This window comes from Pecten maximus, chromosome 4, assembly GCF_902652985.1.
Source record: "Pecten maximus chromosome 4, xPecMax1.1, whole genome shotgun sequence".
NCBI classification, from domain to species: domain Eukaryota; kingdom Metazoa; phylum Mollusca; class Bivalvia; order Pectinida; family Pectinidae; genus Pecten; species Pecten maximus.
The window spans coordinates 30,378,003-30,399,924 of NC_047018.1; the positions used below are offsets into that span (position 1 = coordinate 30,378,003).

The following is a 21,922-nucleotide window of genomic DNA, read 5'->3' on the forward strand; positions in this document are numbered from 1 at the left end:
ATGTCATACGTGTTGCTGTCCGCGTTATTTTCGCGTTCGACTAATTGGTAGTGGACACGTGTCTACTTAGTATCTCAGTCGGTTGTTTGCCACTAGCGATTTGAAATTCCGTAAAACACGTATGATTTGATCCTAGGACCTAATATCGGACAGTTTTGGTTCAACACTCCGTTACATATTATCTAGGGTTGATCTAACCCTCTAGAAGTTCCATATCCCCCTTCATGTCAGGTTTGGCCCTAACATACAACCCCCTAATATCGTACATACATTTTAGGACTATGTGATCCAGCTGTGCGGTTGTAAAATATCCATGATTTTAGTATAATTTGGCTCCATTATAACCACTTGAAATTCTTTGTTCTATGGGAACTGATCACTGATATAATTATAATAAGATTTTATCTGATTTTGACAGAACTCAAAGGGAAAGTCAAAATTGGTCAAAGACAATAATTCTGATTCCATTAACATTGTGCAATATGAAGAAGCAATCAATGATTGATGACAACATTTTAAGGGTACCATATGGTCTCAGCCGACTAAAACGATATCAGAAACTGTTTTACTGTCCAAATTGGACCCCGTTAGTCTGGAAAACTACGCCGTCATCTGCCCTTTACTTGGGTCACTTTCATTTATACGGTTTTACCGGTTAAACCAGAGTTGTCATGTTATGGGTTCAGAGATGAACTATTGTAACCGGATGTCCCTTTCTGGTGAGTCTTGACAAACACACTTTTTAGGTCTGTATTAACATTTGCATGTCAGCCAAGACCTATCAATAAAAATGTCAAAATATCTTGGACGAGTCTGTCAGCAAAAACCAACATGTCCCGGGAGAGCACTGGCGATTGTCAGTGCTGTAATTCTCGCGATCTAAATCCCATCAGGACTACAATCAGCCTCGCGTTATACAATAACATGTATACCATAAGAACGTCATCTTGGCCATTGTTACAGAAACTAATTCAGTCATTTTAATTTATTACGAACAATACCCCCTTCATTATTGTTATTAAAAACGAAAATAATTTTAAAGAATCAACTTTTAATATATCCATATGAAATATTTCAGCATAAAAAGTACTTGTGTAGATCTGTATCCTCGAGAGCTGTATTGTTATATATGTATACCAAAAAACCAGTCAAACAGAGAAGCATTCATATTATCAGTAAGCATGCATACCCATACTTAACCAAAGGACGTCACACTTGACAATGCATACCTGTACATAATTCATAATTATAAAGACTACACAGAGGATCTGACTATAGACGCCATAGAAAGAAATCCGGAATAAAAAGACTCCGAAAATCGGTGGAAGTGCGTTAGCGTAATTTGTTTTTGGTCTTACTTTGCCAGTAAAGTCATAAATGCAATTTTGAGGGTATGATTCACAGTTTTATGCTATTTTAACTGCTAACCATATACAACGCCCATATTTAATCCACTGATGGTGCTAAACCTGACATTTCGAATAGCACCGTATTGCCATTAATGTAAAGGTCACATCAGCCCTCGGTTACAATAGAACACGACCATATAGCACCCTCTGTCACAGAAGGAGGAGGGGGTCAGAAGTTCAGTGATAATATCTCTCAGTGGCTATAAATATATATATATGAGATCAATTATTGTCATAGGGTATTGACAGACATACACCCGATTTATAATTCGAGCCACTGCCTCGCACGTTAAGGTGTTGTGTCGTGGACGTGTGTGACATTGTGATATAAATCCAAAACCAAGCTGGTCAGCAATATGTCAATGTAAGACATGATCACTGAAACTAATTACCACAAGCCTAGCACTCACCACCTCCCCCCACCCCCACTCTCCCCCATGATTAATCCATTCCTAAGACCCCTCCCCCATGTTCACATTTTAAACCCTAGTATCTGACATCGCTATTCAGAACAAAGTCGCATGTCATCAATATCAACACCCTAAACACCTGTAAAACCTGTAATCAAGGTTCTATAGCGGCATGTACCTGATCATACATCTTTTAAATATGTCAATATGGTATACGTTTCTCACCCCGATATACCGGAAATTGACACCCACGCCCCAGCATCCACCCCAAACCCCAACACGTGGCTTTTATGGCACGCGTAACGTGACATACCATAAGGGTACACTGTACCCGGAATGTTCACTTACCTCCTCTCGCCCACAGCAAAACATCACAGCGTTCCTCAAATCCAAAACCAAGCTGTTCAACCACGGCAAAAGCATGGATAAATGTTCCAATCATTTGATCCTGCAAGCTTTTCATATCTCCCTTAGATGTGATCTGTTAAAATCAGCTTCGATAACGAACTCATACATCGTTATAAGTGAATGCAGATATCAGTAATACAGATTATACCATGATGATGGGGATGGAAAGGCGAGTACCTGATATCTCCAATCATCGTCTCGACGTCCTTGTCCTGCAGGTGGAGGTGTCGGATAGAGTGTCGCCAACGACAGTCCAGCCACTGTAATATATGACATTCGTACCAGACATTTATCACAGTGTGTCACAGCTGTGCATTGGCACCCAGCACATTGTAAGGTATACGTGTGTGTACACAACAATGTTGACGGTCGAGGGTGTCTGCTGGAATATCGATGGCGATTGATCACAGTACATATAAAGGAGGCACTACACCACCAGTGCTATTCACACCGGAGAAAGTCCTCAAATGGAAGGGTCGGCGAGGATAATACAGACCATCGATACCAATATCCACTTTCCTTCGCGTCAGAACATTTCAGCAGAGATGACATTTGGTTATCGATATCCTTACACAGACTCTCCATCATCTGCCACAGAAAACATTCCCGCCATTTCTCGATCTATTTCGAAGCTGCTTGTCGTCTGCCGCCTCAAACCACGAGCCCCGCGCGCTCTAGTAGGTCGTGCTGGAGTGGACAGTCCACTGCGTGTACGTAATGCTAGGACCTATTGACTGACCGTTGACGCTAGGTGCCTTGGCTTTCCAATGGTTGGTATAGCGACCGTGTCTACGAATTGCAGCCATTTTAGATGCCCTAGCTCAATTTGATAGAAGCGTGCATTCATAAATAAAACATCAGGCGAATCTTTAAGGGCTTTGGCGGAAGTCGTAACTGCACGTTCCAGATCCGATTAAGCCCGCCTAGTATCGATATGTACTTGGTGAACGCAAGGTGTCTGTTAGGTAAGTAATAGTGCTACACAAACATTGGGTCCCAGGGTACCGCTGCCTAATGGTCCAATGTAAAAGATATACTAAAAATGTACTAAAGATGTACTTAAGTATAATAGTACCGTCACCAATCACTGCTCCGTCCACGAGTACCAAAGCTGCTAATATAAATGTCAAAGCCAACTATCACTAGGACGGTTACTTCCTCCGAATGTCGTCAAGTTCGTTCTCTGTGTAACCTTTCTATGGAGGCGGTGTCAGTATTGGAGGCGTTGTCAGCATTGGAGGCGGTGTGGATTTTTCGGAGGTGTTTTCATTTAAGCCTTTTATAATGTTTAGCACTTTAAAGATGTTGTCCTTTCGTTGAAGATGTTTCGACCTTTTAAAGTGGAATTGTTCGCTCCGGGGGCGTTCTGTTTTCTTTTTAACGTATTGGGGGCGTTATCTAGTTTTGGAGACTGTTGTACCCTTTTTCAGATGCTGTCCTTTTGAGGCAAGGCAGTGTGATCTGATGCTTTGAAGGTTTAGTTACCATTTCGCCTTAAGAGGTGTTGTCATTTGTATAGACGTTGGTACTTTTACATGTGTGACATTTTGTAGGCGTCAAAGTATTTGAAGTTAATGTGGCATTTGTGGGTGATTAATACATATTCAATGTAGACGTAGGTGTTATAGCGGTTACTACACGGTATGAAATGTGTTCAAATAGCTCTTAATGCAAACCGAAATTTATGAGTCTGAACTACATACCTATAACCTCACTGGCTGTTGGTGCAAAACAAGTGTTTGACTTTCTAAGAGTAAATTGTATTCTCATGCTAAGTATACCTGTGTAATTATATAATGACGTTAAAAGCTGTCATTAGCAGCTCGTGCGATGTCCAATAGCGATAATACTGACATCAGTGATAATTCCGGGTAATTTGTACCGGGATGATGTTATAATAACACGGGTACATCCTATATGTCGGTTATATAAATCCAGAGGTACTCGTACAACACAAAGCTATGCCGGCACTTTCTTAGTACATCACGTTTTGTGATGGTCACAATATAATGTGACATAAGTTGCCTGTCTGTAAGTCCTTAACCAACCATCCCTCTATTGACAACTGTCCCTGGGGTGGTCGTTTGTTCTACGTGCGCTTTTATCACATCACCACTAGTTGCAATAACATTAGTGATCATTAAACAACCAGACACTATGTGTGTCTGTAGAAACCCGTGTAACTGGTACTATCTAGCCTTAGTCATTCCGTCACCGATAAATACTATACTAATTTCTACTTCGCCATAACACTCGGACAACCTTGTGATTAACTTATCATCCCGAGTGATGGTTCTACTAGTATAAGCGTCGATAGACCTCCTTGTCGCCTTGCCGTCGTTACGGTTCGACGTGTAAGAATGCTTCAGCACGCACGTAACAAATAGGATGGTAAACAATGGTATATTAAGTTACTTTAGGTCATTACCACACAGGGTAACAATACCATCAGTGATTATAGGTCCCTTGGCCCTACCATTGATAAGGCCGTGCTACTATAGTAGTAGTAGTCGTAGTAGTAGTAGCGAGAATATCAATGGGCGCACGTTTGTTCCTCCCGAACAGATCAATATCTAATCGGAGCTCCTTGTCCGGCACCCTCACACACTAACAGCAATATCACGTGATCTCCAATAACTGTCCGACATTCTACCAACAGTCCATCATTACTTATTCCCAGGATTGATTATCCGTTGCTATGGTAACCACACATTTAAAAGGCACCGAGCGTCCTATATGACAGATCATAGATTGGTATTCAGTCTTCAATCGATAGGGAATTAGCCTTTTGCCACCAAAGCGTTTCTTCTCACCTTGACCGCTGGCTATTAAGGGGTTCTTTTGTTTAGCAAACGTGCGTCCAGTTCGTAATTTACGGTAGGAATGGTGCGAGCTACTGCTACAGAGTTTGCCAGGTACGACCAGCTGGATTAGAGAAATTACCCTTCCTGAAACTGACCGTTGTAATCATATTGTCAGTCCAGCCTCATTATCGATGAACTGATGTATGCGGTCAATCCTGGCGGCACGGCAGATCCTAGCGCCGTACTGGTATCAAGGTATTGGGCATTTACTGATTATCTGTTTGCGTGATTTGACCAGTGTAGTAAATATTTATTTCCACGTGTAATCACACTTATTGGTCATTATTGATCGACAGATAGTACACTAACCTCAGAAATTGCCTGAACCTAATCACCATCTGCTTTGAATCTCGATTTAATTCTTAACTTTCCTGAAACAATTTATCAGAATTCAGAATTGACTAAAAATCAGATATCATGTGTATTTTTACTACGTATAACTTCCTTTTTATTTCCAGATTTCGTTAACCCTCTTTCAATATTTCTACAATATATAGTAGTCAGGCGATGTCAGAGCTCAACCGCACGTCATTTGATTCCACAAATCAGGAATGAAGAGGCATGGTCACCTACTCTACCTCTAGGGTTTTCTTCGGGTATTCCGGGATCTTCCACATCAACACTTATTTGGGCTTCTATCCAGCCAACAAACATGTAACTGTATATTTAATCTAAAGTCCGATATACAGATCTAACATTATGGTAGAGGACATACAGGACAAAGTCCCTTTCCTAGGCGTGTAATCAGAGTTATAAAGTAGTTGTTGGGTATTGAGGTCTTACAGAGCTAACGATCCACTTGTCCGCCGGGAAGTCAGTAGATATAATTGTACTGTTAACATCGCTTTCCGTAAGTAACGGAGCGTGGTTTGAAACAGTCAACAAGACGCCAAACTATGACTCGAATTGTCTTAATTTGCTTTAGTATCGTAAAGCTAAGCCCTGTGAGGTACATTGTATGTTAAAACTAGGGGGAATCTTGTATTTGTACAGAATTTTGTACTTGGTATGGTAGCCAGTCCGCAGGGATTTGACATTGTTCTCTTACTGTGTACTTGTAACTGGAGAGGACGATCTACTTAGTATTTTATACTATTATCTGAGGGAAAACTTCGCGCCAGTGGTTCAATGTGAAATGGCAATATTGTTTGGGATTCTGTGGTCATGAACCACCGATTACAACCAACGAAAAAAAGATAATTGATACAAAATTCGAATATATTGGAACCCGTCTCCGTAACAAAGAAGGTATTTTTTTGTGAAGTACACCTGTAGACAATTAGGGGTTGAATAGAGGGGCCACTTTCTTGGCTCTGGTCCTGGCAGTATGTCCCTTGAAACATTAATTAATTATACGCATATAATATAATTGGTGGTCTTCAGAAATTCAATATAAAAAATTATGAATTTTATTGAACGATGTGACTATTACAACTCCCCAATACAAATATCGACATTTCTTTCGACCTGGTGTGTCATCTGTCGCCTCCTCCTTGGTATCAACACTTCACTAACGTGTCCTAGAAGGACGAAACTGATGTACAATGAAGTTTCATTCATATTGTCTCTGCTGTATCTAACTCTGGATTGGGTTTGAAAGGAGTTGCTATCTTGCGTGTCATTTGTACAATACTTTGACATATATTTCTTTCCCAACAGAGTCTTGATTTTTTTTTAAAAATCAAACAAAGATCTTTTAAGACTAAAGCAATATATTTCATCAGTTATTTGATAAAATAATTGACTTGCACTCTCTCCCACTAGCGATGACAATGGTTTTTCAAATATTCACTTATTTTCTTTTTTCTTTTAAGATAGGTTTCTCTCAAATCCTTTGGTATGACAGAATTCATGCCAGGATCATTTGAACCAGACGTAACACGTCACAATTTGAACGCCACACAATACACACGGGCGTTACTGGGCAGTGTACATATTAATCCCGCGTTTCTTACGTTTTATCACCACAAAGAATCGTTTACTCTCTTATGTCTTAACACAGCAAATAAGGTTGGTATTGATTGTAGAAAACAATTTAAAACTGATATTCTAATTTATCAAATGACTAAATTATTTTAGAAATAAATAAAGGACGGTCTTGTTAGGTTATATGTGGTATCTCATATTTTTGCTTTGTTGTCCACTATCGAAATCATCCCTTCTCTTGAACTAATCACCCCTTCGTTTGAAAGGGTAGGTTGAGATTAAGCATCCCTTCCCTTGAAAGAAATCGTAGTCATCGGGCTGATTTTCTTACTGTAAAAGAGACTTTGTTATATTCAAACATATACTACGTTGTGACAACGTCTATACAATGTAAATAAAACATATACCACATTGTGACAACGTCTATACAATGTAAATAAAACATGTACCATGTTGTGACAACGTCTATACAATAGGATATTCAAGAATCTTTCCCAGTGAATTGTCCTCAAGGCATGGGAAGATTCTAGATGTCACAATATGCTAATTGTAAGAATTTTACCCAATGTTCCCATTGCATGATCGTAAGAGGCGAAGAAATTTGGGAGCTTATCTTTTCTTAAAAAAACTGTCTTCTCTCTAATGTCTCCATCGACACCGTCTTCCTTTTTGGCCTTTAGTTTAGCATTCGACCCAGTGAGGAATTCTTCGAGTCTGTCCCATGGCCGAGACAAACCAGAGTCTATAAATTGGTAGTTGCTACTCCTGCTTAGCGCTCAGAATTTTTGGAGTGTAACGACTGAATTGCCTGTTGTCGGTATCATATGACCGGATGGGGTGTCCTGCTGGATGTCTTTGGCAGTATGTTTCGGCCAGGTAGCACTATAAGGCCTGGTCAGTTCTGTGCTTAGTCTTCCAAAACACAGACACACACTCACTCACCACACGTATACATCTCTCGCACAAGGGAGACCGTCCTTAAATGACAATATATGTTGATAGGACGTTAAGTAATACAAAACCAAACATGTTTATTGGCACAAAGATATATAATCCTTTATGTGTATACTATAAAGTATTTATAAGCATTAAAATGGAACTTATTTGGTTTATTATGTGTTTGAATTACTTGAGATCTTCATTATCTTCCATGATACACTCTACTTTATACTGATGAGTTTTAATCATAAGACAATTAAGCTTGGTTGTCAAAGCACTATCTATTTTCAAAAAAGAATGGGCATTTCCGGATCTTTTTAACACTGTCTTCCATGTTACTTCCGCTTTGTGATGGTAAAGTACAAATATTATTTTTTGTGATGATATCAGGAGGAAGTAAATAACTGTTTATCCACTTAACCTTTGTATCACTATCAATACTATAATCCTGTGATTTATTATCTCTGATATCGACCCGCATTCTCATTGTAAATATATAAGCATAAACTATTACCGATCAATGGTATAAGCTGCTAGTAGGGGGACGAGGCGGGATAATTGGGCCTGCTACACACAAGGCATTGATCTCTGTTTTATCATCAAATAATTGCCATTTGTATCAGTTGTTTCCCACGTCGTTACATGGACTATTTCGTCGCACGATAAACCTGTCACGGAGAGGCCCTAGTGTTCATAGATCCGCATGCAGTGCAATGTTGACTGTTCTCAACATTTCAAATAAAATTTTCTGAGTTAAGGACTTTGTGGATATCATTCTCCTTTCGAAAGCAATAAATATTATTGTGATACTTGATCGGTTACCTTCGAAATCAGTATATCAAAAAAGGAAGATGGAAAAATGAGACAGCATTTAACATGTTAAACACGCCTTTTCTCGTTCAAGTTGATGTTTTACACATTAAAACACTTAGTTTGAGTCGAAGTTTGTTTTGTCACTTTCCCACTTCAGTTGATATGATTTATATGCCATTCCTCTTTCACATGTGTACGTTGTCCGATGAATACCCGATATAAGCGTTTTGGTACCGATCCGGAATGACAAATTTCTCATTAGAGCCAAAACAAAGAAAAGGGTTATTTATCTAAAACTTAGCTACATGCCCTCTGAATGATTTACACATATGTTGAAAGTCAGTTTTCTAATTAGCTAGACTAAATTCGACTTTAATAAAATACTTCATCTAGACTGCCTGCATCACTTGACATTTACCAAATTGGCGTTTGTAACCTCAACGCTGATTGTCTCGTCAAGTCTCAACTCGATGAATGGGACAAGCTCATCAGCAACGAGTTTGAGTTAAAAAAAGAAGGTTGAACCCAGTGGGCATAAAACGTCTCGAGAACGTTGCATAAGGTTATATTTACATTCTGAATGTTTATTCTTCATATGAGCATACCAAGTGAAAATAAGCATTTGACCTTGAAGATGCTATGAATACAGTATGAAAACATCGTTCCACGTGCTGATTTTCCACACAATACATCAGTTAAATATTATTAGGCAAGAAAAATAGTCCCCGTTTCATTTCCGTAAATTGTGTATTCTTTGCCATCTATTCACATAAAATAAATCTAATTCACCGGGAATTATTGTATTAGATGTTACATGTATTTGATGTCTTTTTGTATTGAATTAAAAGGAAAAAAAAACGACTGGAAACTGCGGAAGTACACAGTAAACGATGGCATGGTGCATTGGCGGATGTTCCATTGATTTTGCATCTTTTCGTATATAGCTATCAAAAGTTAAATATGCTTTTTATTCTTATTTTTTTTTTTTTTTTTGATTTTCATTGCGGCTATGAATAACAGTAGCTATCCAGATATCTTCCGAGGTGCGCACCACGGGATATGTAGACAGCTACTGCTATTTATTATCTTTTTTTTTTTTAAATCCATTCAATCCCTGTGTAGTAACGTTGCAAATGGAAGTTTTGCTGAACGTTTTCATACAACGTTCTCAGATCGTTAATGTCGCAACGTTTTATTTACATTGTATAGACGTTGTCACAACATCGCACATGTTTTATTTATATAGTATAGACGTTGTCACAACATCGTTCATATTTTAATTACATTGTATAGACGTTGTCACTACGTGGTACATGTTTCTGTACCCCATCTTGAAGCACTACAAGTCAAAAAATTGTAATGCTAAGTTAGTCCGTGATAGACTCTATATCAACGGGGAATTATATACTGGATCAGGGGAGGAACTAGTAACAGGCGACAGAAACAATGTTCCTAGATGGACCCGTGGGTCCTACAGTGACGCTGTGACTGCACCACCCAGCGTACCCGACAACACCCCACGCAGGAATCCAATGAAACGAGCCCGTATCTCATCCTCGCCTATGGAAGCCACTCTTGGACCACGGAACGTTGGTAGTGATATCATAACTGTTAACCAACCACCAAACCAGCTACCAAAGTCTGTTAAGGGAGTTAGCAATGGACATGTTATCCAGGTGACGGCGGACGTTCATAGTTCAGAACCTTACGAAAGGCGATTCGCGAATGCAAAACATGAACAGTGTGGTAGGAACGATTTCGCGAATCAGAGAACCCGTCCAATCCACGACGATGGTGTTGACGATGATGGGATAGTGACAATCTCGGAAACCAGACCAGGGTATAACCGGCGGAATCTACATGATATCAGCTATTAGGATTGTGTGGAGGGAATCTCCATAACATCATGGAACATTTGTAGGAGTATCGCTAGTAAACTCGAGTCGCAAGACTTTGTTAATATTATAACTAAACATGATATTATTTGTTTATATGAATGTTGGGTGGAAGAAAATGAGGTGATAGAACTGGATGGGTATGACTGTTTTGCTTTCCCTCGTATGCATGGGAAAGGTGGTGGGATTGTTATATTTATTAGATCTTCTATTTCCAATAGCTGTAGTATTGTTGATAATATTTATGACAATATAGTGTTAATCAAACTAGCACGTGCGGTAACTAATGATGACACTGATGTGTATATATTTTCTTGCTATTTCCCTCCAATCAATAGCACTTTTTATGAAAAATGTGATACTGACCTGTTCGTGACTTTGGAAGAAATGGTTGCTTTGTATAAAGGTATTGGTAAAATATTTGTTTTCGGTGATTTTAATAGTAGGACTTCCTGTAAGGACGATTTTATCCGAGATGACACTATAGGGCATGATCCTGTGAAAGTTATGTCAAATATATCGTGTTACGCTCCAGATGTAAATAATTTCAAACGTAACAGTTCGGACAAAGTAATTAATCAGTTTGGCAGACAGCTTTTATCTTTATGTAAATCGACTAGCCTACGAATTGTCAATGGAAGGCATAAAGACGATCCCAATGGAAGTATTACATTTTATAATCATATAGGATCAAGTCTGATTGACTATGTAATGACGTTTGATGATAGCTATGATAGCATTGCCTGTTTTGAAAGTGGAGTTTTTAATGTTTTTTCTGATCATTCACCAGTATGTATTTCTCTACGAACTCAGGAGGTCAGCAATGAGTCAGAGAACAAAAACTTAGAACATAACATAAACTGTCCAAGTGTAAAATGGAATGAAGCGCATACGGAAATTTTTTTGAATATATTAGAATGTAACAGAGACGAATTATTAAATGTTTGTATGAATTGTGAGTTTACTCAGAAAGGAATTGATTATTGTGTTGACAAATTTACTAATACTTTGAATAATTTGTTGTTACCTTTATATTCGTGTACTCGTAAATCACGTTCACGATCAGGAAATAAGGTTAAAACGGAAGATAAACCATGGTTTAATGATGTTTGCAAACAAAGATATAATGAATATAAACTGGCATTGAGTATTTTCAATTCGAACAAATCAGAGGGGAATAGATACATTCTTTTATGTAAAAAACGAGCATATAAAAAACTAGAATACAAATTGAAAAGAGAATACAAAACTCAGCGGGGCAATATGATGAACTTCATGAGAAGGAGTAATCCAAAAATGTTTTACAAAACGTTTCAGAAAAGGAATAAAACAAGTAAATCCAATTGTTCCTTAGACGAACAAGCGTTCTTCAGGCATTTCCATGAATTATCTTCCACTGAATTACCTGATAATAAAATGGTTACCGATTTTTTAGATACATATTTTGATGGTGATATTGCAGGTTCTGTGTATCAAGAATTAGACTGTGACTTTACTGAAGGAGAAATTTTAAATTCTATTAATAATCTGCATAGTTCCAAAGCTTGTGGTAGGGACTTACTCATTAACGAATATTTCCTTAAAGGTAAGGATGTACTTATACCATGTTTAGTCGAATTGTTTAATAATATTTTTAAGTCAGGAAAGTATCCAAAATCTTGGTCTGTTGGCAATATAGTTCCGGTCTTTAAAAAAGGCGACAGGAATGATACAAATAACTATCGAGGCATCACATTAATTAGTTGCTTAGGTAAACTTTTTACATCAATTTTAAATAAACGCCTTATAGATTTTCATATGACATATTCGATGATTAGTGACGCTCAGTTTGGCTTTAAGAGAAATATGTCAACAGTTGATGCTATATTTGCTCTTCAGACAGTAATCAACAAGACGCTTAGAAACAAAAAGAAATTATATTGTTGTTTTATAGATTATAAAAAAGCATTTGATTTTGTAAACAGGCAAAATTTATGGTTTAAACTCATCAAAGAAGGGGTGACAGGGAAAATGTTGAATATTATACGGTCATTGTACAATGATGTGAAATGTTGTGTGAAATATAATAACATCATGACACAATTTTTCAGTTGTAAAAATGGATTATTTCAAGGGGAAAGTTTGTCTCCGATTATGTTTTCCTTATACGTAAATGACTGTGAAATGAATTTTTTAACGAATGAATGCCCTTCTATCGAATTACAAACATTAAACCTATTTTTATTAATGTATGCTGATGATATGGTATTGTTAGCTGAAACACCCGAGGGCTTGCAACAAATGTTAGATGCATTGCTAAATTACACCAATGAATGGGGTTTAACAGTGAATACAGATAAAACTAAGGTGTTAGTTTTTAGAAACGGGGGAAAATTAAGGTCAAGTGACAAATGGTTTTATAATGGTCACGAATTAGATAACGTTGATAACTTTAATTACTTGGGTGTCTTGTTAAATTACAACGGAAAATTCAGAAAAACTCAAGAAAAGTTAGCCGAACAAGGTAAAAAAGCACTTTTCGCTGTAGCCAATGTATGTAGGAAAAATTATTTCAATGTTGAAACACAGCTTCACGTCTTCGATATATATGTTGCCAGTATTTTAAATTATGGTTGCGAAGTATGGGGAATGCACAAAGCACCCGATATAGAAAAATTACACTTGAAATTCTGTAAGAATTTATTAGGAGTCAAGAAGTGCACACCAGATTGTATGATATATAATGAATTAGGAAGAATACCAATAAGTCATATTCGCAAGTTAAGAATTATCAAATATTGGTTTAAATTAAAAAAATCAGACAATTGTATATTACAAGCCTGTTATCAGGAAACGTTATATAATGAGAATGGGATATGTGAATACGTCAGAAATGAACTATTCCGAATGGGATTAGGATATATGTGGTATCAAGACAGTATGAGTGAAAGAGATTTTGATATTGTTAAATTTAAGATACATGATATTTTTCAACAAGAGTGCAGAGAAAAGATTGAATCTTCTTCCAAGTGTGCATTGTATATGCATTTGAGTGATAATTTTTGTCTACAAAAATACTTAGCAATGCCTATAGATTCAAAACATTTAAAAGAAATAATTAAAATAAGGATGTCATCACATAAGTTAAAAGTAGAGGTTGGACGTTATAATAATATATCACGTAACCTTAGGAAATGTAATGTTTGTAATAACGGAGATATAGAAGATGAATTTCATTTTATAATCAAATGTCAATGCTTTAAAGAGTTGAGAAGTAAGTTCATAAAAAAATATTATTTTACTAGACCAAGCATGTATAAATTTATTAAACTACTGTGCACTGATAACATAAAAGATATGGCAAATTTGGCGAAATTCATTTCCTTAAGTAATAAGAAACGAGACCGCCTGTTACAATGTTAGGCTGAATATTGAATAGTACGTATTGTACGTATTTTCGAAATTACTTTTGAGCAATTTGCTAATATATATGTTATTGATATATAAATGTCTAGAATATATAACTACAACATGTTTTTAATCCCCTATGCACTTTTGTAATTTCCATGGCAGAATTTGTAATTTGTGAAAACAATGTACTTAATTATTGAAGTGTGAGAGATATTCCTCTACACTATTCTAGATGTAACCGACCGGTGTTCATATGTGTGGTTCAGTGTGAGTGTGTGGGTATAGGTGTGTATGTGCTGTAGTGTACATGTGTGGATTGGTGTGTGAGAGTTTGTCTGTGGATCAGTGTGAGTGGGTGGGTGTGGATCAGTGTGGGTGTGTGAGTGTTTGTGAGGACTGTGAGAACTTGTTGTACATGTAATTTATATACTGATAAACCATGTGGTTTAAAGTAATAAAGAACTTGAACTTGAATTTACATTGTATAGTCGTTGTCACAACATCGCACATGTTTTATTTACATTGTATAGACGTTGTCACAACATCGCACATGTTTTATTTACATTGTATAGACGTTGTCACAACATCGCACATGTTTTATTTACATTGTATAGACCTTGTCACAGCGTGGTATATGTTTTATTTAAATTGTATAGACGTTGTCACAACGTGGTATATGTTTTATTTACATGGTATTGACGTTGTCACAACGTGGTAATGTTTTATTTACATTGTATAGACGTTGTCACAGCGTGGTATATGTTTTATTTACATTGTATAGACGTTGCCACAATGTGGTCTATGTTTTATTTAAATTGTATAGACGTTGTCACAACGTGGTATATGTTTTATTGAAATTGTATAGACGTTGTCACAGCGTGGTAATGTTTTATTTACAATGTATAGACGTTGTCACAACGTGGTATATGTTTTATTTACATGGTATAGACGTTGTCACAACGTGGTATATGTTTTATTTACATTGTATAGTCGTTGTCACGTCGTGGGACATGTTTTATTTACATTGTATAGATGTTGTCACTACGTGGTGCATGTTTTATTTACATTGTATAGACGTTGTCACAGTGTGGTATGCGTTTAATTTACATTGTATAGACGTTGTCACAACGTGGTTTATGTTTTATTTACATTGTATAGACGTTGTCACTACGTGGTACATGTTTTATTTACATTGTATAGACGTTGCCACAATGTGGTCTATGTTTTATTTAAATTGTATAGACGTTGTCACAACGTGGTATATGTTTTATTTACATTGTATAGACGTTGTCACTACGTGGTACATGTTTTATTTACATTGTATAGACGTTGTCACTACGTGGTACATGTTTTATTTACATGGTATAGACGTTGTCACAGCGTGGTATATGTTTTATTTAAATTGTATAGACGTTGTCACTACGTGGTATACGTTTTATTTACATTGTATAGACGTTGTCACAGCGTGGTATGTGTTTTATTTACATTGTATAGACGTTGTCACAGCGTGGTAATGTTTTATTTACATTGTATAGACGTTGTCACTACGTGGTACATGTTTTATTTAAATTGTATAGACGTTGTCACAACGTGGTATATGTTTTATTTAAATTGTATAGACGTTGTCACAGCGTGGTATGTGTTTTATTTACATTGTATTGACCTTGTCACAACATCGCACATGTTTTATTTACATTGTATAGACGTTGTTACAACGTCATACATATTTTATTTACATTGTATAGACGTTGTCACAGCGTGGGAATGTTTTATTTACATGGTATTGACGTTGTCACAACGTGGTAATGTTTTATTTACATTGTATAGACGTTGTTACAACGTCATACATATTTTATTTACATGGTATAGTCGTTGTTACAACGTCATACATATTTTATTTACATGGTATAGACGTTGTCACAACGTGGTTTATGTTTTATTTACTTTGTATAGACGTAACTAAAGGTTAAAATATCTGTCGTTTTCCTCCTCGGTTGTATCAGGTTTTTGCTGCTTGCTTCTAATCAGTGTCTCATTCGGTGTCTTCCTTATCAAAACCAAACCTAAGATTCAATAGACGCCCACGTTCATGACGACATATCTTTACGAGTTGCGAAGAATAGTGCAAGACTGGAGAGTTAATTCCATCACTGCTGAGCATGTTTATTCGTATTCAAACTCAAGACTGGCCACTATTCCATTACCTTATGACAGAACTATAACAATTTACAATGATATGCGCCAATGTTATTGTGTAAACCCCTTGTATCATTTTGTATGTCAATAAACCTGTGTACATGTTTGTATGTATTATTCTATCTGGCCTGCCGTCATTTCTCCTCTACCTCTCCACCTATTTCCCTAACTAATCAGTAGTGGCCAAATTGCATATGCTTAAAAGCAGACCGATTTACTGAAGCACCTAACCTTTTTTTCTGAATCCTTGTTTATAGTAAACCTTGCGACATGTTGTTTACAAAACGTTAAATACCGTTGAAATCTAATCCTCTGTAATTCAGAACATAGGTTTTTACTTGGTAGATCGATTTATTAAATGTTATCATGTTATACTATAGATGTGGTGATAGGCGAGACGTATGCTGGTGAGGATTCCCGAAATCATCATTAGATTGGCGTATTGAAGGAATGCCCATAATGTCAAGCATTTTGAAAAAAATATGCCTTATACACTCTGAATAGCCACAATGTAGCGGGAAACCTTTCTTCAAGATTCGTGTTTAGTGTCTTCCATGTTGAAGGAGTTCACTCCGCACCACGTTTCTCAGGTGATCACTCTCCGTTTTTTATGGGTTTTTTTCATGTAATTGTACTGTTGAATATTTATGTTTAATCATGTTGTTATTATCACTTATGCGCCGATAGGTCCACGGAATAAAATGAACTGTTCTGACCAGATTGATATAGAAAGTAATCGAAGTTTCGTTTTAAGAAGAAAACAATGTCATGTTTATATCCACGTGCCAAACAATTCATTCGAAACGTTTGCGGTCGATCAATTTAAGTGAAAACAAAAGTTGGTTTCCATACAATTTCCTCATTGTTGTCATTTACAGGCTTAGTACTGACGAATTGGGTAACTGTATCAAAGCGAGATAACATCTTTGATTTTTTGCTTCCATTGTTAGTGCCAAAACGCTCGCGGGGTTTTACTTTCCTTGCCGTTGAAAGATTTGCCTTAACTACCACACAAACCGTTCGGTTATTAAAACAGAGCCAATTACTCATGGTTCGTTACTTGTAATAGGTGGCTGCTCCAAATCGGCAATACGATGGTCGAATGGGGTCAGCAGAAATGGCCACCAATCCTACGTTATTGGTCTAGCATAAATAAATCAAACATACGATCTGACTTCATTTGTCCGGCAAGAATGAAACAGGATTAACATGATTCGACGTTATTTGGCCTTTATGTTTAGTGGCGGCTTCTTGTCCTAAAAAATCGCCCGTGTGCCAACAGCAATAATTCTATCCAGGAACAATTACATCAAATGCATTTTTTTTTTTTTTTGCATATATGAGTCACTGGAGTGAAGACTTTCTAAAAATGCAACAATGACATATACGCCACGAAACACCCAAAATCAAAATCCATTAAAAGAGCTTCGCCGCTGAGCAAGAATATCATATTGCATTGAACATGAAGCATTGCAATTTCCAGAACACATATAATTCTATAAAATATACATTGTAAACATAAGTTGCTAGCGAGAAGCTTACATCGGGACCAGACGTACTTGTCTACACAAGGATCAGGCGTACTTGCCTACATCGGGACCAGACGTACTTGTCTACACAAGGATCAGACGTACTTGTCTACATCGGGACCAGGCGTACTTGTCTACATCGGGACCTGGCGTATACTTGCCTACATCGGGACCAGACGTACTTGTCTACATCGGGACCAGACGTACTTGCCTACATCGGGACCAGGCGTACTTGCCTACATCGGGACCAGACGTACTTGCCTACATCGGGACCAGACGTACTTGCCTACATCGGGACCAGACGTACTTGTCTACATCGGGACCAGGCGTACTTGCCTACATCGGGACCAGACGTACTTGTCTACATCGGGACCAGACGTACTTGTCTACACAAGGACCAGGCGTACTTGCCTACATCGGGACCAGGCGTACTTGCCTAAATCGGGACCAGGCGTCCTTGCCTACATCGGGACCAGGCGTACTTGCCTATATCGGGACCAGGCGTACTTGCCTATATCGGGACAAGGCGTACTTGTCTACATCGGGACCAGATGTACTTGCCTACATCGGGACCAGGCGTACTTGCCTACATCGGGATCAGGCGTACTTGCCTATATCGGGACCAGGCGTACTTGCCTATATCGGGACCAGGCGTACTTGTCTACACAAGGATCAGACGTACTTGTCTACATCGGGACCAGACGTACTTGCCTACATCGGGACCAGGCGTACTTGCCTACATCGGGACCAGACGTACTTGCCTACATCGGAACCAGACGTTGTTGCTTACATCGGGACCAGGCGTTGTTGCCTACATCGGGACCAGGCGTACTTGGCAAGTTGCCTACATCGGGACCAGGCGTACTTGGCAAGTTGCCTACATCGGGACCAGGCGTACTTGGCAAGTTGCCTACACGGAAACATGAGAAAGAGACTGCATCTCTACTGTGCCATGAGTTCGGTGTAAGAAAGGTCGGCTTACTTAATGTGAAAAAAGTGAATGAGTTAATACTACACTAAATACCATAATGTTATCGAAACGAGTTCCATTTCTGAAATAGTTGTCCCAGCAGACCATTCCGACGATTCTTTGTTTGTTCCTTGCTTCATCAACTTCATTAACTCCTTAAATATCTTAACTTAAAACAAATAAGAAAAAAAGTTATCGTATTTAAAGAAATAATCTTGATTAAGGATTTTCCCTTTAATTGTGTGTAATGCTTTCTGATGGAAAGTTTTAAGAGGAAGTCACTTGTGTTAAGGAATTCCGATGAAGCGGGGGCCTACCTCTCCATAATGTTGTCGGTATCATCTACACCCCCTCTCGGGTTAACGATGGGGTTTCCTAGCTCACTTTAAACCTTTACTTTGTTCCTGTGTGCAAGTAACCTTGTTACAGCTATTGATGGATTTAATCAAATCATTAATTTGCCAGAAAAATGACGTCGGTAATCGAGATAATTATCGAAAGTGATCATTCCGTAAACAAAATAATAAATTATGATCAACGCACAAACTGTTAAAAGTAACATAAAGTTTGATCAAAATGCAATATAAAGCATCTCTTTTAACTATATAATTTTGATATCATTGTCCCCAAAGTTTAAATTCTAATGAATGGTTCACAATAAATATAATAATTATATTATGCTTATTTCGTGTTCTTTTTCAATCATCTGTTATCTCAAAAAGACAATTATTTGACGGGAGTATTCGCCTCTCAGTCTATATCTTTAACATGTGTTAAGGCCCATTTCGATTGCGAAACAAGTCATACTAAATTATGTAAATTACTCATGTTGGCCCGGATGGAATGCGCGAGAGGTGTTAGCTATACAGACGATCGAATCCGCTGAATGTTATGGCTCAGCATATATTGTTCTTTTACTAAATTCATATTCAAATCTGTTATTTCCGCTGAAAACTTGAGCAAAAAACAAAACGAAAAACAAATAGTGCGTAATAAATGCATTTTCCTTTTCGTAGGAACACAATATACAGGTATGGTAAACAACGACTAAGTCCAGCATTAATTGGAGATAGTTTCTGCGCTAGTCCGAGATTTTAGGAAGAAACTGTAACATAATACAATCAGTATAACTCATTCAGCAGTAAGTTCAACAGAGACCTTCAGTAGTTACTTTTAACAATTCCAAGAAAAACGAATTAAAATCAACATTGTAAGAAAGAAAACTTGAATGTTAAAACCCATATGCAATCTTCACTCTCTGAATGTTAAATCCAGAAAGGATTTTAATTTGTCAACTTTGTGTTACAAAATATACAACCTATGAAAAATAATAAAAAAAACAAAACAAGAGGCTCATGAGCCTTAACGGTCATCCGAGTTCGAAATACACACTGATAGTTGATGTTTTTGATTTTTAATTAAGAATTGACCAGTGTGACCTTTAAGGCAGGTCAAGGCCATTCAATTAAACAATTTTTTTCAGTCTGTTATCAAAGCATGTCACTGTCCGAATAGCATGACCCTTGGCCTCCTGGTTACCGAGAAGATTTGTTTGAAGATTTTAACATATTTGACTCCTGTGACCTTGAAAAAAGGTCATGGTCATTCATTTGAACAATTTTATTAGCCACTCATCCTAGCATACTACTGGGCCAAAATCTTGACTCTAGGCCTCTTAATGAGAAGTCATTTCAATATATAACATATTCGAACCCTGTGATCTTGAAAGTACTGGCCCAGTATCACGAGTCTTGACCTCTTACTTATTGAGAAGAAGTTGTTTAAAGATTTTAACACATTTGTCACCTGCGACCTTAAAAGTAGATCAATGCCTTTCATTTGAACAAACTATGTAGCCCTTCATCCCAGCATTACTGGCCCACAAATACCATGACCCGGGCCTCATGGTTATTGAGAAGAAATCAAAATGTAAATTGTTTATGATGCAGGAAGGACACTGAACAATGCCAGACAAAACGTGATTACATTAGATTACTTGAGACTTCACCTCAGGTGACTTAACAAAATGCCCATCTATGATTGGACTAAACACATACATGTTTATCAAGTGATAGTTAACTTAACTCCTCAATAGTAAAATATTGATTGTCTAAAATTAAGAGAAGTTTGGAATTCCAGTAAACAAACATTTCAAGTGTGGCCTCAAAATATGACAATAGCTCAGGTGTAGTCTTCAATAAAACAATAGCTCAGGTGTAGTCTTCAAATAAAACAATAGGTCAGGTGTAGTCTTCAAACATAACAATAGCTCAGGTGTAGCCCTCAGGTAAAATAAATAAAGTGAAATATTTTTCATCAATCATGAAAATTGATTTAAATGACAATGTAAATTTGACCCCGATTCCATAAACTAAACAAATAATGTTTAATTTCTTTATCTGTGAAATTTATTTTCAAATGATGTAGCTGTACAATGTTGGCCTTTTACCCAGCACAAATGAATAACTGCTATTTCATACAAGAGATACAGATTTTCATAATAAAGCTCAGTAATAGATTGTCACATTGGAAATAAACATCGCATTATGAATTGTACTGTGGAATTTGTTATGCCATACAATTACACTGTTGGAGCAAGAATAGCAAGTTTAAGAGATTCTTCACAAATTCAATGACAATCAGATATTACATATTTATCATCCAGGACCAAAACTAGGTTAAAGCAATGATCCAAGCTACCTTACAAAATTACACAAAAATAATTTGCCTTTAAAAAAGATTTTCTTTTCAAAACCACAATCTACAGAGAAATAAATTTGAGACAAATATTTCCAATCTCTGCCTACATAGTGGTATTACAAGACTGGTAAAATCTCTCCAAGGCTTTCGACAAATTAGTGAGAGTTTTGGCTGTAAAAATGGCCTTGGTGGGATCATATATCACAAAACATGGCACGAGGATAAATATTTCAGCAGTAGAGTAAACTATAGGTGATGAAAATAATCTCTAACCCTCAATCTGATACACAAAGGTACCTTGTTATTCTGAACCTAATTGTCAAACAAAAATTATGTTCCCAGAACTTATTTACCATAAATTGGTAAACCAGAAAAGGACTACTCCTCATTTTTTCCAGACTATTTTTCTGGCAGCAGAACTTATCATTTATCATGATAGTTGTAGTGATTCGTCATAAAGCTTCATGCTACAA

General features: G+C 37.2%; 1 protein-coding gene across 1 annotated transcript in view; it reads right to left on the reverse strand.

Moving 5' to 3' along the window:
• Positions 1-2,889, reverse strand: part of LOC117325794 (rho GTPase-activating protein syd-1-like) — a 99,651-nt gene extending 96,762 nt beyond the window's left edge. The window contains exon 1 of the mRNA XM_033882253.1: positions 2,168-2,889. Coding sequence (XP_033738144.1) covers positions 2,168-2,242 — 75 coding nt within the window. The 5' untranslated portion in view covers positions 2,243-2,889. The remainder of the gene's footprint in view (positions 1-2,167) is intronic.
• Between the last annotated feature and the right edge of the window lie 19,033 nt (positions 2,890-21,922).